This window comes from Prunus avium, chromosome 6, assembly GCF_965620075.1.
Source record: "Prunus avium chromosome 6, drPruAviu1.hap1.1, whole genome shotgun sequence".
NCBI classification, from domain to species: Eukaryota; Viridiplantae; Streptophyta; class Magnoliopsida; order Rosales; family Rosaceae; genus Prunus; species Prunus avium.
The window spans coordinates 1,982,414-1,998,109 of record NC_142289.1 but is presented as its reverse complement, the minus strand read 5'-3'; the positions used below and the strand labels follow the sequence as shown (position 1 = coordinate 1,998,109).

The 15,696-nt window shown below is 38.8% G+C and overlaps 4 protein-coding genes and 1 pseudogene across 7 annotated transcripts; 2 read left to right on the top strand and 3 right to left on the bottom strand.

The window, feature by feature from the left end:
- Window positions 1–467: 467 nt before the first annotated feature.
- On the bottom strand, window positions 468–2,140 carry LOC110759666 (FANTASTIC four-like protein (DUF3049)). Its single transcript, XM_021961752.2, has one exon. It carries the CDS (start codon window positions 1,964–1,966, stop codon window positions 794–796), a length of 1,173 nt encoding a protein of 390 aa, XP_021817444.2. The 5' UTR covers window positions 1,967–2,140; the 3' UTR covers window positions 468–793.
- A 2,038-nt stretch (window positions 2,141–4,178) lies between these two features.
- Window positions 4,179–5,427, top strand: LOC110759708 (allene oxide cyclase, chloroplastic pseudogene; annotated as a pseudogene).
- Window positions 5,428–5,510: 83 nt separating this feature from the next.
- Window positions 5,511–6,609, bottom strand: LOC110759669 (inactive Serine/Threonine-kinase, putative (DUF679)). Its single transcript, XM_021961759.2, has one exon. The coding sequence runs from the start codon at window positions 6,206–6,208 to the stop codon at window positions 5,591–5,593; it is 618 nt and encodes a 205-aa protein (XP_021817451.1). The 5' UTR covers window positions 6,209–6,609; the 3' UTR covers window positions 5,511–5,590.
- Window positions 6,610–6,761: 152 nt separating this feature from the next.
- On the bottom strand, window positions 6,762–10,662 carry LOC110759668 (sugar transporter ERD6-like 5). Of its 3 annotated transcripts, XM_021961756.2 has the most exons (19): window positions 10,283–10,662; window positions 10,035–10,097; window positions 9,713–9,802; window positions 9,540–9,599; window positions 9,377–9,442; window positions 9,225–9,290; window positions 9,065–9,140; window positions 8,851–8,915; window positions 8,643–8,735; window positions 8,435–8,515; window positions 8,270–8,354; window positions 8,131–8,174; window positions 7,985–8,047; window positions 7,835–7,894; window positions 7,694–7,747; window positions 7,526–7,585; window positions 7,299–7,413; window positions 7,075–7,208; window positions 6,762–6,862 (listed from the first exon to the last, which is right to left on the bottom strand). In XM_021961756.2, the coding sequence occupies exons 1-18, from the start codon at window positions 10,496–10,498 to the stop codon at window positions 7,078–7,080; spliced, it is 1,488 nt and encodes a 495-aa protein (XP_021817448.1). In that variant the 5' UTR covers window positions 10,499–10,662; the 3' UTR covers window positions 6,762–6,862; window positions 7,075–7,077. The 3 variants fall into 3 exon arrangements, with proteins under 3 accessions (XP_021817448.1, XP_021817446.1, XP_021817449.1); XM_021961754.2 differs by having other exon boundaries at window positions 6,762–7,208; window positions 10,283–10,660; XM_021961757.2 differs by lacking the exons at window positions 10,035–10,097; window positions 10,283–10,662 and adding an exon at window positions 9,878–10,016 and having other exon boundaries at window positions 6,762–7,208.
- A 226-nt stretch (window positions 10,663–10,888) lies between these two features.
- On the top strand, window positions 10,889–14,156 carry LOC110759670 (rab escort protein 1-like). Of its 2 annotated transcripts, XM_088254298.1 has the most exons (9): window positions 10,889–11,850; window positions 12,012–12,131; window positions 12,259–12,374; window positions 12,555–12,577; window positions 12,673–12,919; window positions 13,013–13,169; window positions 13,275–13,473; window positions 13,644–13,724; window positions 13,841–14,156. In XM_088254298.1, the coding sequence occupies exons 1-9, from the start codon at window positions 11,144–11,146 to the stop codon at window positions 13,934–13,936; spliced, it is 1,746 nt and encodes a 581-aa protein (XP_088110424.1). In that variant the 5' UTR covers window positions 10,889–11,143; the 3' UTR covers window positions 13,937–14,156. The 2 variants fall into 2 exon arrangements, with proteins under 2 accessions (XP_088110424.1, XP_021817452.1); XM_021961760.2 differs by lacking the exon at window positions 12,259–12,374 and having other exon boundaries at window positions 10,891–11,850; window positions 12,541–12,577.
- The last annotated feature ends 1,540 nt before the right edge of the window (window positions 14,157–15,696 follow it).

Below are 15,696 nucleotides of genomic sequence, written 5' to 3'. Positions count from 1 at the left end.
GATATTCTACTAATATAAGTAAATTGTTTTCCAATTATCTAGTCAAAATTATAATTCTTTTTATCCACCCGGACTAATTAATGCACGCGTCTTAAATAACTTCAACAAGAATCACATGAAGTTCATGACTAGTTAGGTAATAGCTTTTTACTTACTTTGTTTTACATGAAAACATTGAGTGTGGAAATATAATATATATCATCAACTTATATCTCATTAATTAATTATTAATTCATAACAAAAAAATTCAGAATTTGCGCATTGGAAATATAATATTATACAGTGATGAGTTTGTGACAGAAGAGAAATATTTGGCAAACGCAACTGGTCATCTCATCTGTAAGACTGTACTGTATGTGTGTGCATGTGGGTGTGTTTATATATATATACAGGCAGCAGAGATTCCTCACCGTCTACTTGATATAATGATTCTGGACCCTCAAAATTTGTTGATCATACACACATCATCAACATAATAATATATATATCTATATTCCACACGCTAATTAATTTACGTACTTTAATTAATCACAATAGTTAAATCCTAAATAGAAAGAAACAGTGCTCCTCCACCGCAAACATAACTTGACCTTCGTAAGCCTTAAATTAACTGCCTCTCTCTTAATTCTCCAACCTCGATTAATTGACTTTCCCTCTCTACTTCATTCATTAATTCCTATGAAACATCTCGTCCTTCTTCCTAATTTAACTACATGTAGAGCCAGTACAGTTGTCTCTTTCTCAACGCGGCCACTTTGAACACCATGCCATAATATTCTCTGTTATGCTATCATCACCTGGTTGTCACACAATGCTGCCGCTGGCTCCACACCGCCAAGTTTCCACGGTGGTGATGGTAGCCGCCGCTCACCAGATTCTGGCACCTCCGAAACCCTTCTCCTCCCACAGCCAGCTTCCTCTCCTCCTCCTCCTCCTCCACCTCCTTCACATTAATTATACTCTCTTTCTCATCAATAACTTCTTCTTCTTCTTCATTTTCTTCTTGGATGCCTTCTAGTTGTTGTTGTTGTTCTTCTTCTTCTTGGAGATCAGGTTCGTGGGTAACAAGATGCAATCTCAACCGTCCATCTTGACGATAAGCACGCAAGATCTCAGGCCTGTAAATCCTGACCTCCGTGAGCTCCAGCCTCCCGTCTTTCCTGACAGGCCTGAGGTAATACCTGGGCTGCCCATTCTGGTTTAAAGAAGAAAGCGGTGGTGGAAACTTCTTGGCCTCCTCTCTCTTCTTCCCCGTCCTCTTCCATTTGGACACTCTCCTCATCGACTGCCTCATCATCCTCAAACACGCGTCCTCCTCCACAGGATCCTCATATTCATTCTGATGATGGTGGCCGATTGTTTCAATGATCTGATGGTCATCCACTCGCCTCTCGTCCGAGCTCTCAAACCCTAGGCTCTCCGTGCACGACATCAAGCCGTCCACGCCGCCTCCTATGTCGTCTATGAACCCAAACCCACCTGCGTAATCTTTCTTTGTCTCAAACTCAATTTCCGGAGGAGGAGGAGGAGGAGGAGGAGGAGAAAACACTAGTGGTGATAATGATGAATCTGATGAGGAGGAGGAGGATTTGATGGAAGAAGACTCCAAGAGGAGGGGTTGGTGTTTGATGTGATGATAATCTGGTGCGGTGACCAGACCTAGCAACCCTCCTCCTCCTGATGCTGTACAACTTAGGGGAGAAATGCAGTGGTGGCATTTGAAGGGGAGCTTTTCATGGTGAGCATCTATGGAGGTTGATGCTGCTGTTGAAGTAGTGGTAGTAGTAGTTGTTGAGGTGAGGCCGAGGAAAGAGTGAGGGGCGATCTTTCTACAAAAGCTCATCATCATAATTGGAAAAACAGTGTTATTATAAGAATAACAAGGGAACTTCTTATTATAATATAGCAGAGAGAAAGTGAAGAAGAAGGGGATGAAGGATAATAGTGAGAAGAAAAATGGGGTCATGAAAATGTTGGGTTTTTGTTAAGGGAAGGGAAGGGGAAAAAAATTGGGTAAGGAGAGAGAGGAGTGAGAATGGTATTAATAATAGAGACCTCACGCCAAAGATAGATATGCATATAGGAGCCAAATGTGTGAGAGGGAGAGAGAGAGAGAGCAGTGGATACGTAGTGGGAATGGTGAAGAGAGTGCCAGCGTGACAAAAGAAAAGAAAAGAAATTGTAATTCAGGACAGATAAAAGAAAAAAAAAAGAGGAGCTCTAGCCTCTAGCGAGCTAGTTCTAAAGTGAGATGAGAGATAGATAGATGGGAAATGAGGAGGAAAGTAAGCCGGGTCCCACGTAAGATGGCCTCAGACTTCGGCTTCGCTCACATCTGCCTTTTTCTTCCACTATTCTTTCCATAACGCAATCCTATCATCACCAGTCACCAACACTTATTTTTGTGTGTTTGTGTGTTTGACTTTAGGTCAACTCAGCGAGCCCTTTAAACTTTAAAGTGAGGGACAGATGTATAAATGTCTCAGATTAGTTATTTAGGGTGGCAAGGCTATGGTTGTGTTACCTGGCACTGCCACTGGCATTTGCAGCTGGGGGCCTGCCTGGGGCTCTGACCTTCACTACTTTCATTTTCCCTTGGATGCATAATTTGATGTGATATCTCACAACCCAAAACGGTTCCCATGAAAATCTACGAAACAAGTTCACAATAATAGTGTACCGTGTACGTGCAAGATTCTACGACATTATTAGTTGCTTAATTAGCAACTAATAAGCATTGTTTTTGTTACAATACATTTTTTCTTTTGATAAGTTGATATTCTAGGCTACTTTGATGAATAGAGAGAAATTGAATTCGGGTGCAAAAAGATGGACACACTATTTTAACTAATTGACCTAATCCACGTATACAAGATTATAATAATTCACCTAAACAATATAGATTATAGCATAGTACATAGTAAGGTTGATCGAAGTGGTTTTACTCCATCCGCGTGCGTACGATGTCGGGGGGTGGACCTTGTTGATTTGAACTTTGGTGACTTGATAAGGATACTCTTAGAAACATGCATATTGAAGAATCTTTGGTTGATTTTGTTAAGGACAATGCCAAGCATCAGGAGCCATTCCTCCTCAACAATGATGTGGCCTCTTTAAAAAATGACACAAGTTTTTTTTTTCTTCCTTTTTTTATTTGTTTCACTGACTCTTCCTCTCAGTTTGGCATTGTTGTGCTGTAAAAATAATTGCTGTCAGATTTGCTGTGATAGAAATCAACTGTAAGAGAAAGTAGTCTAGCGTTTGGTATACTTTTTGTTAAAAGTGTTATTGGTACTAATTTCCGCATAATCAAAAAAAGATTGCAACATAATCATTAAACCCAGCGCCTCTTCAAAACTGATGCATGCATAATAAGAAAATGAAAGCCCCTCATTAGCTGCTTCCCTTATAGCTTTCTCTCACATCAATTTTAAACAATAAGTGATTTTCTCATAGTTTACCAAACGGGCTGGACTTCCCAATTTTTTTTAAAAATCACTTATCACCCCAAATAAGCAATACCAAATGGGCACTTAGACAACCCACGTATTCACATGTATATATAACATGAAAATAGTCAATTGCATTGCATTCACTCTTTTAAAATGTAGAGTTATTTTGGCTTGGCATAATAAAGTTGCACAACTCCATTGCCAATTTTCAATGGGCAGGGTCATCCTCTTACCACCGAATGTGACATTGACATGAATTCCGAAAAAGGGTTCGTACCAAGGTCCCATTTCCAAATTTAAATATCCAAAAAGGTAATGAGCATACAAAAAATATCTTCAAAGGTATATGCATCGGTGCCAAATACAAATACTTTGATTACAACTTTTTAGTTTTTGTTGGAGAGCGACTAACAACAAAATGAGACTCCAACTTTTATCGCAAGTGTAAGATTATATGGTCTCTAGCCAAAGTTATAAGCACCCACATGTTCCATGGATAATGATTTGTACGTTTTTGGATCTTGGTATAATTTTGGGAGGGTTATTGACCGAAATGGTCCCCTAATTTTATGAGGGGAATGTAGAAATTATGAAATTCTCTAAATGCAGTACTGAAGTTGAAAAATCAAAGAAATTGATTCATTTATCGCATTGTAATTTGTAATCAATGAATATTGATGTAACTTGGAAAGGGAAATACAACGAGTCCGTCGTTCACAATCTCCACACCCTTTCACCTTAAATGCCATATTGAATCATCACTTATCTTCTTCATCATTCTACTCTATATAAACGCAATCTCTTCCATGCACTTTTCACCATCATTTTCTCTGCTACCAATTACTACATAGAAAAAGAATTCATAAGTTTGATCAATCAATGGCTTTTTCAACCTCTTCCCTCAGCTTCACCCCCTCCTTTGTGAAACTTGCCAACCCAAGGCTGCTGCCGTCCATTGCCAGTAAGCCATTCCTACCCTTCAAGCTCCAAAATCCATCTGATCTCAAACTCCACACTGCCACCTCTCATTTCAACTACTTTCCATCTACCAAAACATCCCCATTGTTCACTTGCAGAATCTAAGCCCACCCATCATCTTCCTCTGAGCAAACAGTGTTCAAGAATATAAGTCCTACATCGGAAACTTGACTAAATAAAATACAAGATATAATGAATGGTTCCACTACTAATATCACCGAGGCCTTTTGTGATAAAACCTCACACCTACTAGGATTTGTAGGCGGTTAAATTAGAGACAATATCGGTGTTGTTAGTAGTGGGCCGTTGGCCTGTTTCTCTGAATTTAACAAACAGCACCCACGGACGTAGCTCCACAAGTCCTTCATGTCTGTGAGATCAATGAGCTTGACCGTGCAAGCCTAGCTTACTTGAGGTTGAGTCAGAAAGAAGTCAACAGACTCGGTGATCTCGTCCCCTTCACTAACAGATTGTACACTGGTGATTTGCAGAAGCGCATTGGAATTACAGCAGGGATATCCACTTTGATCCAAAACAAACCAGAAAATAACGGTGACCGATATGAGGTTGCTTACAGCTTCTACTTCGGAGACTATGGTCACATATCTGTGCAGGGAGCCTATTTGACTTATGAGGACTCTTATTTGGCTGTGACTGGTGGGTCTGGAAGTTTTGAAGGTGTGTATGGTCAAGTGAAGTTGCACCAGCTTGTGTGTCATCCTCTCAAAATATTGTACACCTTTTATCTAAAGGGTATCAAGGACTTGCCTGAAGAGCTTCTTGGGAAACATGTGGAGCCTAGCCCTGATGTTGTGCCCACTGCAGCTGCTAAGGCATGTGAGCCCCATGCCACCGTTTCTAATTTCACTGATTAAAACATGTTAAGTTGATGACTGGTTTTTACTAGTTATAGTGATGGTTGTGGAGAGCTTAAATTCTATGTTTTTGTGGTTGGCCTTGAAATTGAAAGGTAATAATAAAGCTATTTTCAGTCCTAAAATCTTTTCTCTGTTCTCAAATTGTAAAATAAGTTCCCTAATTATGAACAGTAAACATAATTTGCAGTATAAGGAGTTCATATCACCAGCCAAATCTGCATAATTTTGTTTTCTTTGGAATGCACATCTGCATAATTTATGTTTTACAAAAGCTACTATATATTATGCTCGGGGCACCATGTCTGTGTATCCGATCCCTCTACGAGCAGTTGGAAAGATTGTGAAGAAGAAGCTTGATAAAATCCCAGCCCCTAGTGGCAAATTCATTGCTAACTCACTGTAGTTTATTCCCACGCCAGATAAGAAGCAGCTTTCCACATGGGAGTTGCTAAGAGCAAAGATCAAGAACACGAAGAGTGACATAAAGGCGTGAACAAAATCTAAGAACTTGATCTTATACTTTTCCAAGTCTCTGTTAATGTTCTCAAGTTTACTGCAGTTAAAGATGTAGAGGCCTTTGAATGTGGCGATGCCATAATAGAGTTTCCCATCAGTATCATTGTCCTTGAAGCTATCCGTAAATGAAGATAAGAAACAAAGGAGAGCACAAAATATAATGACAGATGCTGTAAGGAACTTATTGGAAAGTTGGCAGGACCCATTGTTGGAGAAAGTAGGAGTGAGGGTCTGAAAGGCAAGGACTGTGCCGGTAGGTAGAAGGTTAGCAAGATTGGCTGCACTGGCTAAGGTCTGGTGGACAGGGTGGTTTGAGCCACGTTTGACCATCGCGGGAGGGGACAATGGTGGGCATGGTTGTTCGGGATATGGTAATTCAGCCATGGAGAGAAAGAAGAAGACAGTTTGTTTAATGTTTATATTAATTGGCTTTGTGTTGGAGCTGATACAGGGTACTCCTTTATATAGGAAATTAGGACACTGGAGTTTAGGTGGCTTACCTAAGAATATTAATGCATATAAATCATGTAGGTTGTGCCTTGGGAGAGGGATAGCGTCAGGGACTACAACAATGGCCTAATTTCCGTGCCATAAGAAACATGAGAACATGGGATTTATGTATTGCATATGTTACCTAATATGCCCAGAGATTCAGGAAAAGTAATTCATTTGCTAGCTAGTTTCTCATCTTTCAAAAGTTGTGGACCGTCTTAGATGCTGTAACCTAACTTCGTTGCAACAGAAAAAGCTTTCACAGATGACTCTCTCGTTGTGTATATCATGCAATTCTTTTTTCCCTTTCCATCTTAGACATTGATGATTCAAGTCATGTCTCCTTAGCTTGCGGTAATGAAAAGCTTTTATGTTCCTGTTCTCAGAAACTTTAAGGACCACACAACCACAAAGGCAAAGCGGTCACAAACCTAAACAATCAACCAACAATAAACTTTAATGTCTTATTGCTAATCTTCAGGAGTTAGAACTACATCATCAAACATTTAGGAGATGCTTCTCCTTCGTGCCGTACCAACAGCACTCCTGTGGAGCAAATGAAATACACAATTGGTCTAAGGTGCTGATCATCAACAACAGGCTAAATACAAAGAGAGATTGTGTGATAATTAACTGTCTGATGGACCAAAGCTACAGGGAAACTTTGAATTGCAAAATTTGGCTGCAATTCAGAACATACTTCATCATGCTGCAAATGACACCTGAAATGGATTGACAATGTCATGATGCAGGCATACCATTTATCTTTTTTCTGAAAACTGATTCATCGATGTTTGTATTTCTTCTAGTGTTCGCCCCTTTGTCTCTGGTACCAGCTTTGCAACAAATAGAATGGTTACACCAGATATGCATGAAAACATGAAGAAAGTTCCTGGAAGAGGGAAATAAGATGAAATGTGTGAGAGTGTCTCTCTCATTCCAGTCCAGACAGAATTAGGAAGAGAAAACTTTGTGGCATTACCTGCTGAGTTCCAATCCATTAGGAAATTAAAAGCATATGAGACAATCCAAGAACCTAACCAGCTAACCAATGTTACTAGGCTACCAGCTGAGCCCTTCATGTTTATGGGAAATATCTGAAATAGAAGTCAACATTTAGAGAAGATGACACATGTATGCAATGACAGAAATTAGCTTATAATGTTTCTGTTAAAATTGTGGAGATCATGCTTGTGAACTATAACCTACCTCTGACATTATAACCCAAGGAATTCCTCCCATGCCCAATGAGAACGATCCTGTAAATACCTGATTATGGGTTTCAAAGAGGTTGAGCAATACTTTAGGTCTATTGGCACATTGCAAAAAGAAAATTGGAGAAAAACAACTTTTGAGATTCAAGTCAAGTTGCATTACCAGTATGCCAACAAGTGCCAAGATGGGAGTGACCTGCTTCCATTGTTGAAGGTTCTACACATGGTAGACTTGGTTCTCTCAAGAAACAATTAAAAATTACAATAAAATTGAAAGAGGACTAGATCGTGCTCTAGACGGAACCTGCAACAAGAATGACAACCCCACAAGGAGGCAACCTAAGCATGTTCCTGTTGAAGATACCTGTAAGAATTATCAGACTTCAGTACTAGATTTTCATTTAGTATTATTATCACTACATAGACCAGAATTCTCACTCTTCTTTGTTCTTACCAGAAGAAGTGGACGTCTTCCAGATTTATCCATCAAAATTACACCCAAACCGGTCATTGGAATCTGCGGAAGAGAAATTAGAACTACAATGAGTAGGAAGAAATAAACAGAAGCCAAATTGGAATTACACTGAGAGCATCAAGCACCTGAACAGCAACCATAGCTATAGTCCCGATACTATCTGAAAATCCTGTCATAAGCCATAGATTCATTTCGTTCATCATCTGCTTTCTTTTGGCTCTTGTTAGATAAATGAAAGAAGATCTAAAAAGGCCTTTCACTTACCAGCTGAAATGAATATAGTACTAGCATAAAAGGCAATGCCATTAACCCCTCCGAATTGTTGCAGTACCATAAGGCCAACTCCTACCTAACACAATTATAAGTTATGATACAACAATAAAAACAGAAAGGCAGAATGTCACAGAAGGGACTGATTTAAAAGCTCACTATGAGGGAATACGCATATCTTCTTTGAAATAAGTCAAGAATGCTTGCTTCTGAAAGCCGCTTCAGAGTTTCTGTATAGTCCTATAAGAGAATACAAACATATATTAGTCCTTTTTTTCATCCTAGAACTACTCAAAGTACTGGTCATTTCCAGCAGAAGCAGAAGAGTTACTGTGTCATTAATTTACTGTTGTAATTCAAAACTTACTCTAATCTCAGATTTTTCTTGAGAAATATCAGCATTCTTCCCCCTAAGGTTCTGGAGAGCATCTTCACACTTTTTCTCTTGACCAATCTTTGCCTGATAATGGGCTCACAATCAAGCATGTCAAAAGTTCCTCCAGTTCTCCATATCAAAGGACAAATGTTGACATTATTGGGGAAACCATGTTGATATAATTAACTACATGACTCACCAGCCATCTAGGAGACTCTGGGATGAAGAATAGACCTAAGATCTGTATAACACAAGGAACAGTTCCTGAATTTTGGACAAAAGAAACCACTGTCAAATACTTCTGTTTATATTTCTCCTGGTTTTCTTTTTAAATCCATTGGCAGGTAGATTTTTTTGTGTGGTATCTCACTGGTATAGAGTCATTTTTAAATCATTGAGGAAGAGCAAGTTACCTATGAGAGCCAAAGCTCGCCAGTTCAAAAAAGCCCCGATAAGATACGTTAGTGACACACCACAACAAATCATCAACTGCAAAATCAGTGAGAAATAGTAAGCAATGAGTGAATATATCTAATGGTTTCCAAATTTGTGAATCATGATGCTTATGCTTACCTGATGAACTGTTGTAAATCCTCCTCGCAGATTCTTTGGTGTTATTTCTGCTATGTATATAGGCACCTGTTTGTTATTGAAACATAAAAACTTTTACCTGGAACTTTAATAACAATCTCTTATGAGTTGCATACATTCCTAACAAAAATTACCACATAAGAAAGAAGTCCCATTCCACATCCTACCAACAGTCTTCCAAGCTCAGCCCACCAAGCAACCTGTGAAGAAGAATAAAAGTTGAAAACATGAGCTGAAACCAAGAATTCCACTCTTTTGAATATAAAGAGCAACTAAAGAGAGAAACCATGGAAAAACCTTAGAGAAAGCTATGGCTAGCCATCCCAATATGCAGAATATCTCAGAAATGGCCATTGCCTGCCTCCCAAAACAACCCGAATTGAGCAAAATTGAAGAGATCAGTAGTTGGTTTGGAGTTAAAATATTAGAAAATTTATAGAAATAACAAAAGGGTAATGGCAGAAACTTACACCTCTTCTACCTATGTAATCTGCTATTCTCCCACTCACTACTGCTCCTATCATTGCTCCAATTGTCAATATTGAACCAAAAACCGAGTACTGCAAAATGGCTAGTGCCCATAAGTTGAAGTATGAAGAAGACATATACATAACTACATTGATGTATATACATACATGCATGTTCCCTTCCTATTTGCTGCCATTTATGTAATAGGCTACATAACATTATAAGATGAGCAAACATAAGATAGCAGGGATTGGGGATACATTATCACCAAACAAGAGAAAGAAAGAAACAAAGGGGGCAAATTTTCTAAAAATCTATACAAACCTCAGCCACAGTGAGGCCCAAATCATCCATGACCCCAGACCGAGCTGGTGAGGAATATCCCACCTGTAAAACAATCATACACGTGGCAATGGCTCAGTCCGTTAGTAAACCAATCAAACGGCTAGAAATATTTCAAAGACACACCAACGACCATTTGATCCCATGCCACTACAACAAAATTTTAGTGTTGAAACAGGGTCCAAACAGAGCGCGCATATCATCAGATCAGACACAAAACTCAAACTTACCGCAGACCCAAAAACATAGGAACCAGACACAGCAACCAGAGTGCTGAGCACAACCATGGTCGTGGCCGACGATGAGAAAGTTTCACTTTGTTGTTCATTACCTGCACCACTGTTTTCACCTCTACCACCATAGCCATAGACTTGAGATTTAGGATCAATGTTTTTGACAAGCAGAGGATTTGATAATTTTCCTTCTTCTATGCTTTCCCTGCCCATATTTTTTGTTTTGGGTACTTCCCTTCAAATCAAAACCAACAAATAATATGAAACTGAGAATTGGGCAGAAATATGCAGAAAACAAAGAGTAAAGGGATGTGGAAGATAAAAATATGAACTTGGGGGCTCTGTAGTCGTATTGTAATGAAGTAAAAGTTGTCGTTTTCTAGTTTATTACTCTTTGGTTGATCAAAGATCATCACTTTAGACAGTGACCACCAACTTGGACTTTAGACAGTAATTGTCTTTGAAGCCATGGCTTTTTTGTTCGGTTCCTATTTGGTCACGTGACCCCTGTCCATGGTCACGTGCAAAAATATTGGACCACTGAAGGAATAAAAGAAAAGAAAAAGCCATTAAAGGTTCATTTGGTTCGCGGAAAATATTTAATTGGAAAATATTTCCCAAATCCTATACTTCAAATTAATTGCTCTGTTTTAGAAGCAAAGCGCGTGCCTTTCTTCTTCTTCACCCTCCCGCGCTCTCTCTCTCTCTCTCTCTCTCTCTCTCTCTCTCCTTCAATCTCCCAGCACCAAGTTGTGAGTCCAAGCAAACTGCAAGTTTCTCGGTTCGTTTCGTTTATTTTGTTGGTACGTTTCTCTCTGTCCTGTCTCGCACGTCAAACGTTTGCTCTGCAAAGCAGCCATGAGTTCAGACTATCCAATCGAACCCACAACGTATGATCTTATTGTGATCGGAACAGGCCTCCCTGAAACAGTCATTGCCGCCGCAGCCACTGCTGCCGGAAAAACTGTCCTCCAAATTGACCCCAACGACTTTAACGGCAGCCACTTTGCCTCTCTTCCCCTCCAACAATTCACCTCCTTCCTAAATTCCCATTTTACTGCTAAAAACCCTACTTGCAGCGGCCATGCTCATGATCACCATGATTTTGTGGCCTTAGAGCTCATCCCACGGCTGCTATACTCCGACATTGAAACTACCAACTATGCCCCTGAAATCCCTTCTGCGGATAAATTCAACATCGACCTTGGCGGGCCCAGGCTTTTGTTCCATGGTGACAAAGCCACTGACTTTATTATCAAATCCGGTGTCGACCTATATGTGGAAAATGGGATCTTGAAATTCAAACGCATCGATGGAGTTTGCGTTTTTTATGAGAGCAATGGGAAGTTACATATCTTTCCATATTCAAAAGGAGAAGTATTTGTGGACGAGAGCCTAAAGCTTGTAGAGAAGTCCAAGTTGAGGAGTTTCATCAAGCTTGTTCAGCAGCAAGACGAAGAATGGAGCCAAATTTTTAGTGAAACTTTCAAGATTTCGGAGGAGGATTTGGAGAGCCCTTTTGTTGATTTCTTAGATGGAATGCAGTTGTCAGCCAAGATTAAGTCGTATGTACACATTGATCACTTAAATTTTTTTTTCTATTGAGTTTTTTATTTCTTTATTTGCTTTGGATTAGATGTTCTGCTGCTAATGTTTTTTTTATTTGGAAATTGGAATGTGCTGACAAAAACTTGAACTTGGTGTCATTTTTTGCTCTGTAAAATAGGTTTATTCTGTACATTGCCATGGTAGATTATGATGAAGAAAATTTCAACTTGGAAGTTTGTAAAAGTAATCTGAAGACAAGAGCTGGGATAGAGTGTTTAGCACTTTACGACAAATCGAGGTTAGTTAGTTAGTTTTCTCCTCTCTGTTTTCTGCTCAGTAATTACAGTTTATCTAATGAATTTTCAGATTTTATGTATTATTGTTGTGGTGATGTTCTTCATTGTGCTTGTTCTTCTTCTCACAAGGTCTGAAAATGGTCCTGGCCCTTGGATTTATCCTAAGTATGGTCATGGGGATTTATTAGCTTTCTTTGGCCGTCGTGCGGCTGTTAAAGGTTGCATTTGTGTAAGTTCAAGTAGAAGTATCTGTTTCTTGTTTTTCAAGGAAAAACATCCTACACCATTGCTGGCCTGTACATACTTCTTTGCACACGTGTACCATTTATTGTTTACTTATTTATTTTGGGCCAATTTTTTAGGTTTTGCTAACCACTTTTTCTTTGTTCTCTTGAAAATTCTATCATGCAGGCTATGCGGGCCAGTGACTGCTGTGCTTATGGACAAGGTATAAGAGTGAACCTACTTATCGATAAACTAACATATGGTTCCTGAAAGTTGCAAACTAATTCACATATGTAAATTGGCTTGAGAATTTTGCAGGATAGTGGGAAATATAAGGGTGTTAGATTAGCTTCAGGTCAGAATTTGTTTAGTCATCAGCTAGTTTTGAATCCAGCCTTCACCGTCCCATTGGCACCAGCTCCATCTCCACCAGACTGTCTGAGAGAAGGCCTTCAAGGTTTAAGTCTTAAAGATACTAAAGGAAAGGTGGCAAGGGGAATATGCATCACAGCCAGTTCTGTGAAGCCAAAAACATCAAACTGTTTGCTTGTATATCCTCCTAGAAGTAAGACTTAATTTAGGTTATGCTACTGTACTTTGTTGAGAAAATAATAATAATAAAAAGTAATCATTTCCTTTGCTTTCTTTTCCTCCCTAGCTTTGTACCCTGAACAGGATACCTTAATCCGGGTTATCCAAATAGCCGGCGGTTCGGGAATGGATGCTTGTCCAAAGGGCATGTCTGTTGATGGCACACTCCGGGTTATCCAGACAGAAGGTGGCAGTTCGGAAGCGGATGTTTGTCCAAAGGGCATGTATGTTTATGCTAAATATAAAAAAATTATGCTCAAGAGATAAGTTGCCCTCACTCTCTTGAAGAAGCTGTTAAATTTTGATCTTGTTTACCTTGTTATCTTCAGGTTTGTGTTGTATTTTTCTGCTTTATGTAATTGTGCGGAACAAGGGAAAAGGTTGCTACATGCGGCCATGAATTCTCTTCTCACACTTCCTGGTCCTGGAAATCCTGAAAATGGTTCCACAGTTGAAAGTGAAGATGCACAAGTAAAAGTGAAACCCAACTTACTTTGGAGCACATTGTATATTCAGGAGCTGTCTATGGTGTGCCACTCATGTTGGCTATAATTTTTTTTGCACTCTATTTTGTTTCTCAATAATTTTCTTGCATTGATTATACATGCATTTTTTGACTGCTTTTTTACTCATCCCTCCCTTTTGATGTCCATCTATGATGATTTTTGTTTTTGTTTTCTGGTTTACATCGATTTCAGGAGCAACATGAACATCTCATTTCAACTCCCATGCCAGATGGAAATCTCAGCTACGATGGTCTGTTAGATGCAGCTGTGGTGGTATGATCATCTTTTTATTGGCATCATATTTTGTTCATAATGCTTCATTTCTTGTTACAATACATGGCTCAATATTCACCCTTATGAATTTTGGTGTTAATGCTTGAACTTGACAGCTTTTCCAGAAGATGTATCCAAATGAAGAATTCTTTCCGGAGACACCCTCGCCTGGGAATTTGGAGGATGATACTCCGATTAATGTAGAGGACTAAGAGTTTGTTTGCTGTACTCAAATAAGTGTGTACAGGTGATGCTTGTATTTCTTCCATTGTTCACCCTTTATATGGTGAGATAGAAAGAGGTTGGTACCAAATTTCTTCAAGACAAGTTTCAGAGTCTCTATGAGAGAATCTTCGAACTTTCAATCTTTCATTACCTGTGCAGAAAACTATTTGCAAACTTTTTAAGAAAAGGAAAGTCATCATTTTACAACTTTTGAAGGCCACACATTTCATCCATTCCAAGGCAGACAGGTGTAACTAATGTAGTGTAGCTACAACATAATCCATCAATATGCAGTTTTTACTTGCTTAGCCAAAAAACGAGATGCATTTTTCACTGTAGTAAATTGTTTACCCTCTTTAGCTAACTGATTCACCTATATAAATATATGTTGTGGGGTTTCAAATCAAGTAGTTCAGTGCAAACAGTAAACACTAATCATTCCTGGTCCAGCTTGTAAGAAGTTTCAAGAATGCTTCTCCATTGACCCATCAGCAGCATCAACTCTAATTTCAGGCGCACTTTACATGACATATGACATGTTAATGAAGATGTTAGTGCAATCAAATTGTAAACCAAACAGATATATATATTGATTATAAATAAAAGCTCTGCATTAACTCTCAAGCAAAACACACAACTTCTATGATCCTGCTACAACTTCTTCTCCCATATATACGTGCATCGTTTGCTTACATTAGTAGTCGTACAAGATGTTCGTAATTTTTTAGTTTATTTTCAGAAATATGATACTTTAACCTTCATCCTGGGCCTAAGTCGACAGATTTGAAAATAGGATGAAAAAGATAAAAACACAGTTTATTTTGAGTAGGGATGACAATTTTCCTTGCGGGTAAGGGTCTTCGCGGGGATTCGACCCTAATGAGTCAGGTATGAAGGACAAAAATCGGGTATGGGGAATTTTTTAAGTATGGTGTTTGGGGAGGGACGGGGATGGTATTTTAATCCCCAACCCGAACCCTCCCCATTTAGAATATATATTAATTTTTTGATGAGGTATATATATATATTGCCATATATAAATATGCTACTAAAGTGATTGTACCGACTAAGTTTTATATTTTATATTATTATATTATATACTTATATAATTTATACAAATTTTAAGCCACACTACTTATTTATATAAACATTCTTATATTGTCTTATAAGTATATATTATATATATTTATTATCTTGAATTAGTTTTTTTTTTTTCAACAAAGTAGTTATATATTGATTTTTTCTTCCGTAATGGGGAGGGATGGGGAATCCCCGATATGAATATTGCGGGTATGAAGGCGGGGATGGGGGAGAAAAGCTTAATAGGGATAGGGATGGGAATGTCATACCCATACCCACCCCCGATTCGACCCATTGTCATCCCTAATTTTGAGGGAGATTTGGCAATCCATTAGACTCGAACATGGTGTAACTAATGTTGGTACAAATGCAGTTCAGCTTACTTACCAAAAGATGAAAGATGCTTTCTTTTTCTTCTTTTTTGCAAGGGTTTGTAGCTCAAATGGTTAAGAGCTTTACCCCACTCGAGGTCCCAGGTTTGATTCCCCCTCCCTTAATATCAATTGTATCAAATAGTTTATTTTTTTTAAATGACAATTGAAGGGAATAAAACTTTTGATCTAACACATGTCGCCACTTACCTTCACCACTTGTTTTGACCCAGAGTTTTAGATTTCTGACCCTTTTAGCTAATTTAGCAATCCGTACAACACAATCCAACAAGATG

What these genes read in the sequence shown, in the direction of transcription:
- LOC110759666 (XM_021961752.2), bottom strand. Translation starts at nt 1,966, where the DNA reads ATGACCCCATTTTTCTTCTCACTATTATCCTTCATCCCCTTCTTCTTC.
- LOC110759669 (XM_021961759.2), bottom strand. Translation starts at nt 6,208, where the DNA reads ATGGCTGAATTACCATATCCCGAACAACCATGCCCACCATTGTCCCCT.
- LOC110759668 (XM_021961756.2), bottom strand. Translation starts at nt 10,498, where the DNA reads ATGGGCAGGGAAAGCATAGAAGAAGGAAAATTATCAAATCCTCTGCTT. An exon ending in TAGCCATAGCTTTCTCTAAG is followed by an intron (nt 9,443 to 9,539) that starts GTTTTTCCATGG and finishes TCTTCTTCACAG; the next exon opens with GTTGCTTGGTGGGCTGAGCT. An exon ending in CAGAGTCTCCTAGATGGCTG is followed by an intron (nt 8,736 to 8,850) that starts GTGAGTCATGTA and finishes GCCCATTATCAG; the next exon opens with GCAAAGATTGGTCAAGAGAA.
- LOC110759670 (XM_088254298.1), top strand. Translation starts at nt 11,144, where the DNA reads ATGAGTTCAGACTATCCAATCGAACCCACAACGTATGATCTTATTGTG. An exon ending in TTGTCAGCCAAGATTAAGTC is followed by an intron (nt 11,851 to 12,011) that starts GTATGTACACAT and finishes TCTGTAAAATAG; the next exon opens with GTTTATTCTGTACATTGCCA. An exon ending in ATATTCAGGAGCTGTCTATG is followed by an intron (nt 13,474 to 13,643) that starts GTGTGCCACTCA and finishes CATCGATTTCAG; the next exon opens with GAGCAACATGAACATCTCAT.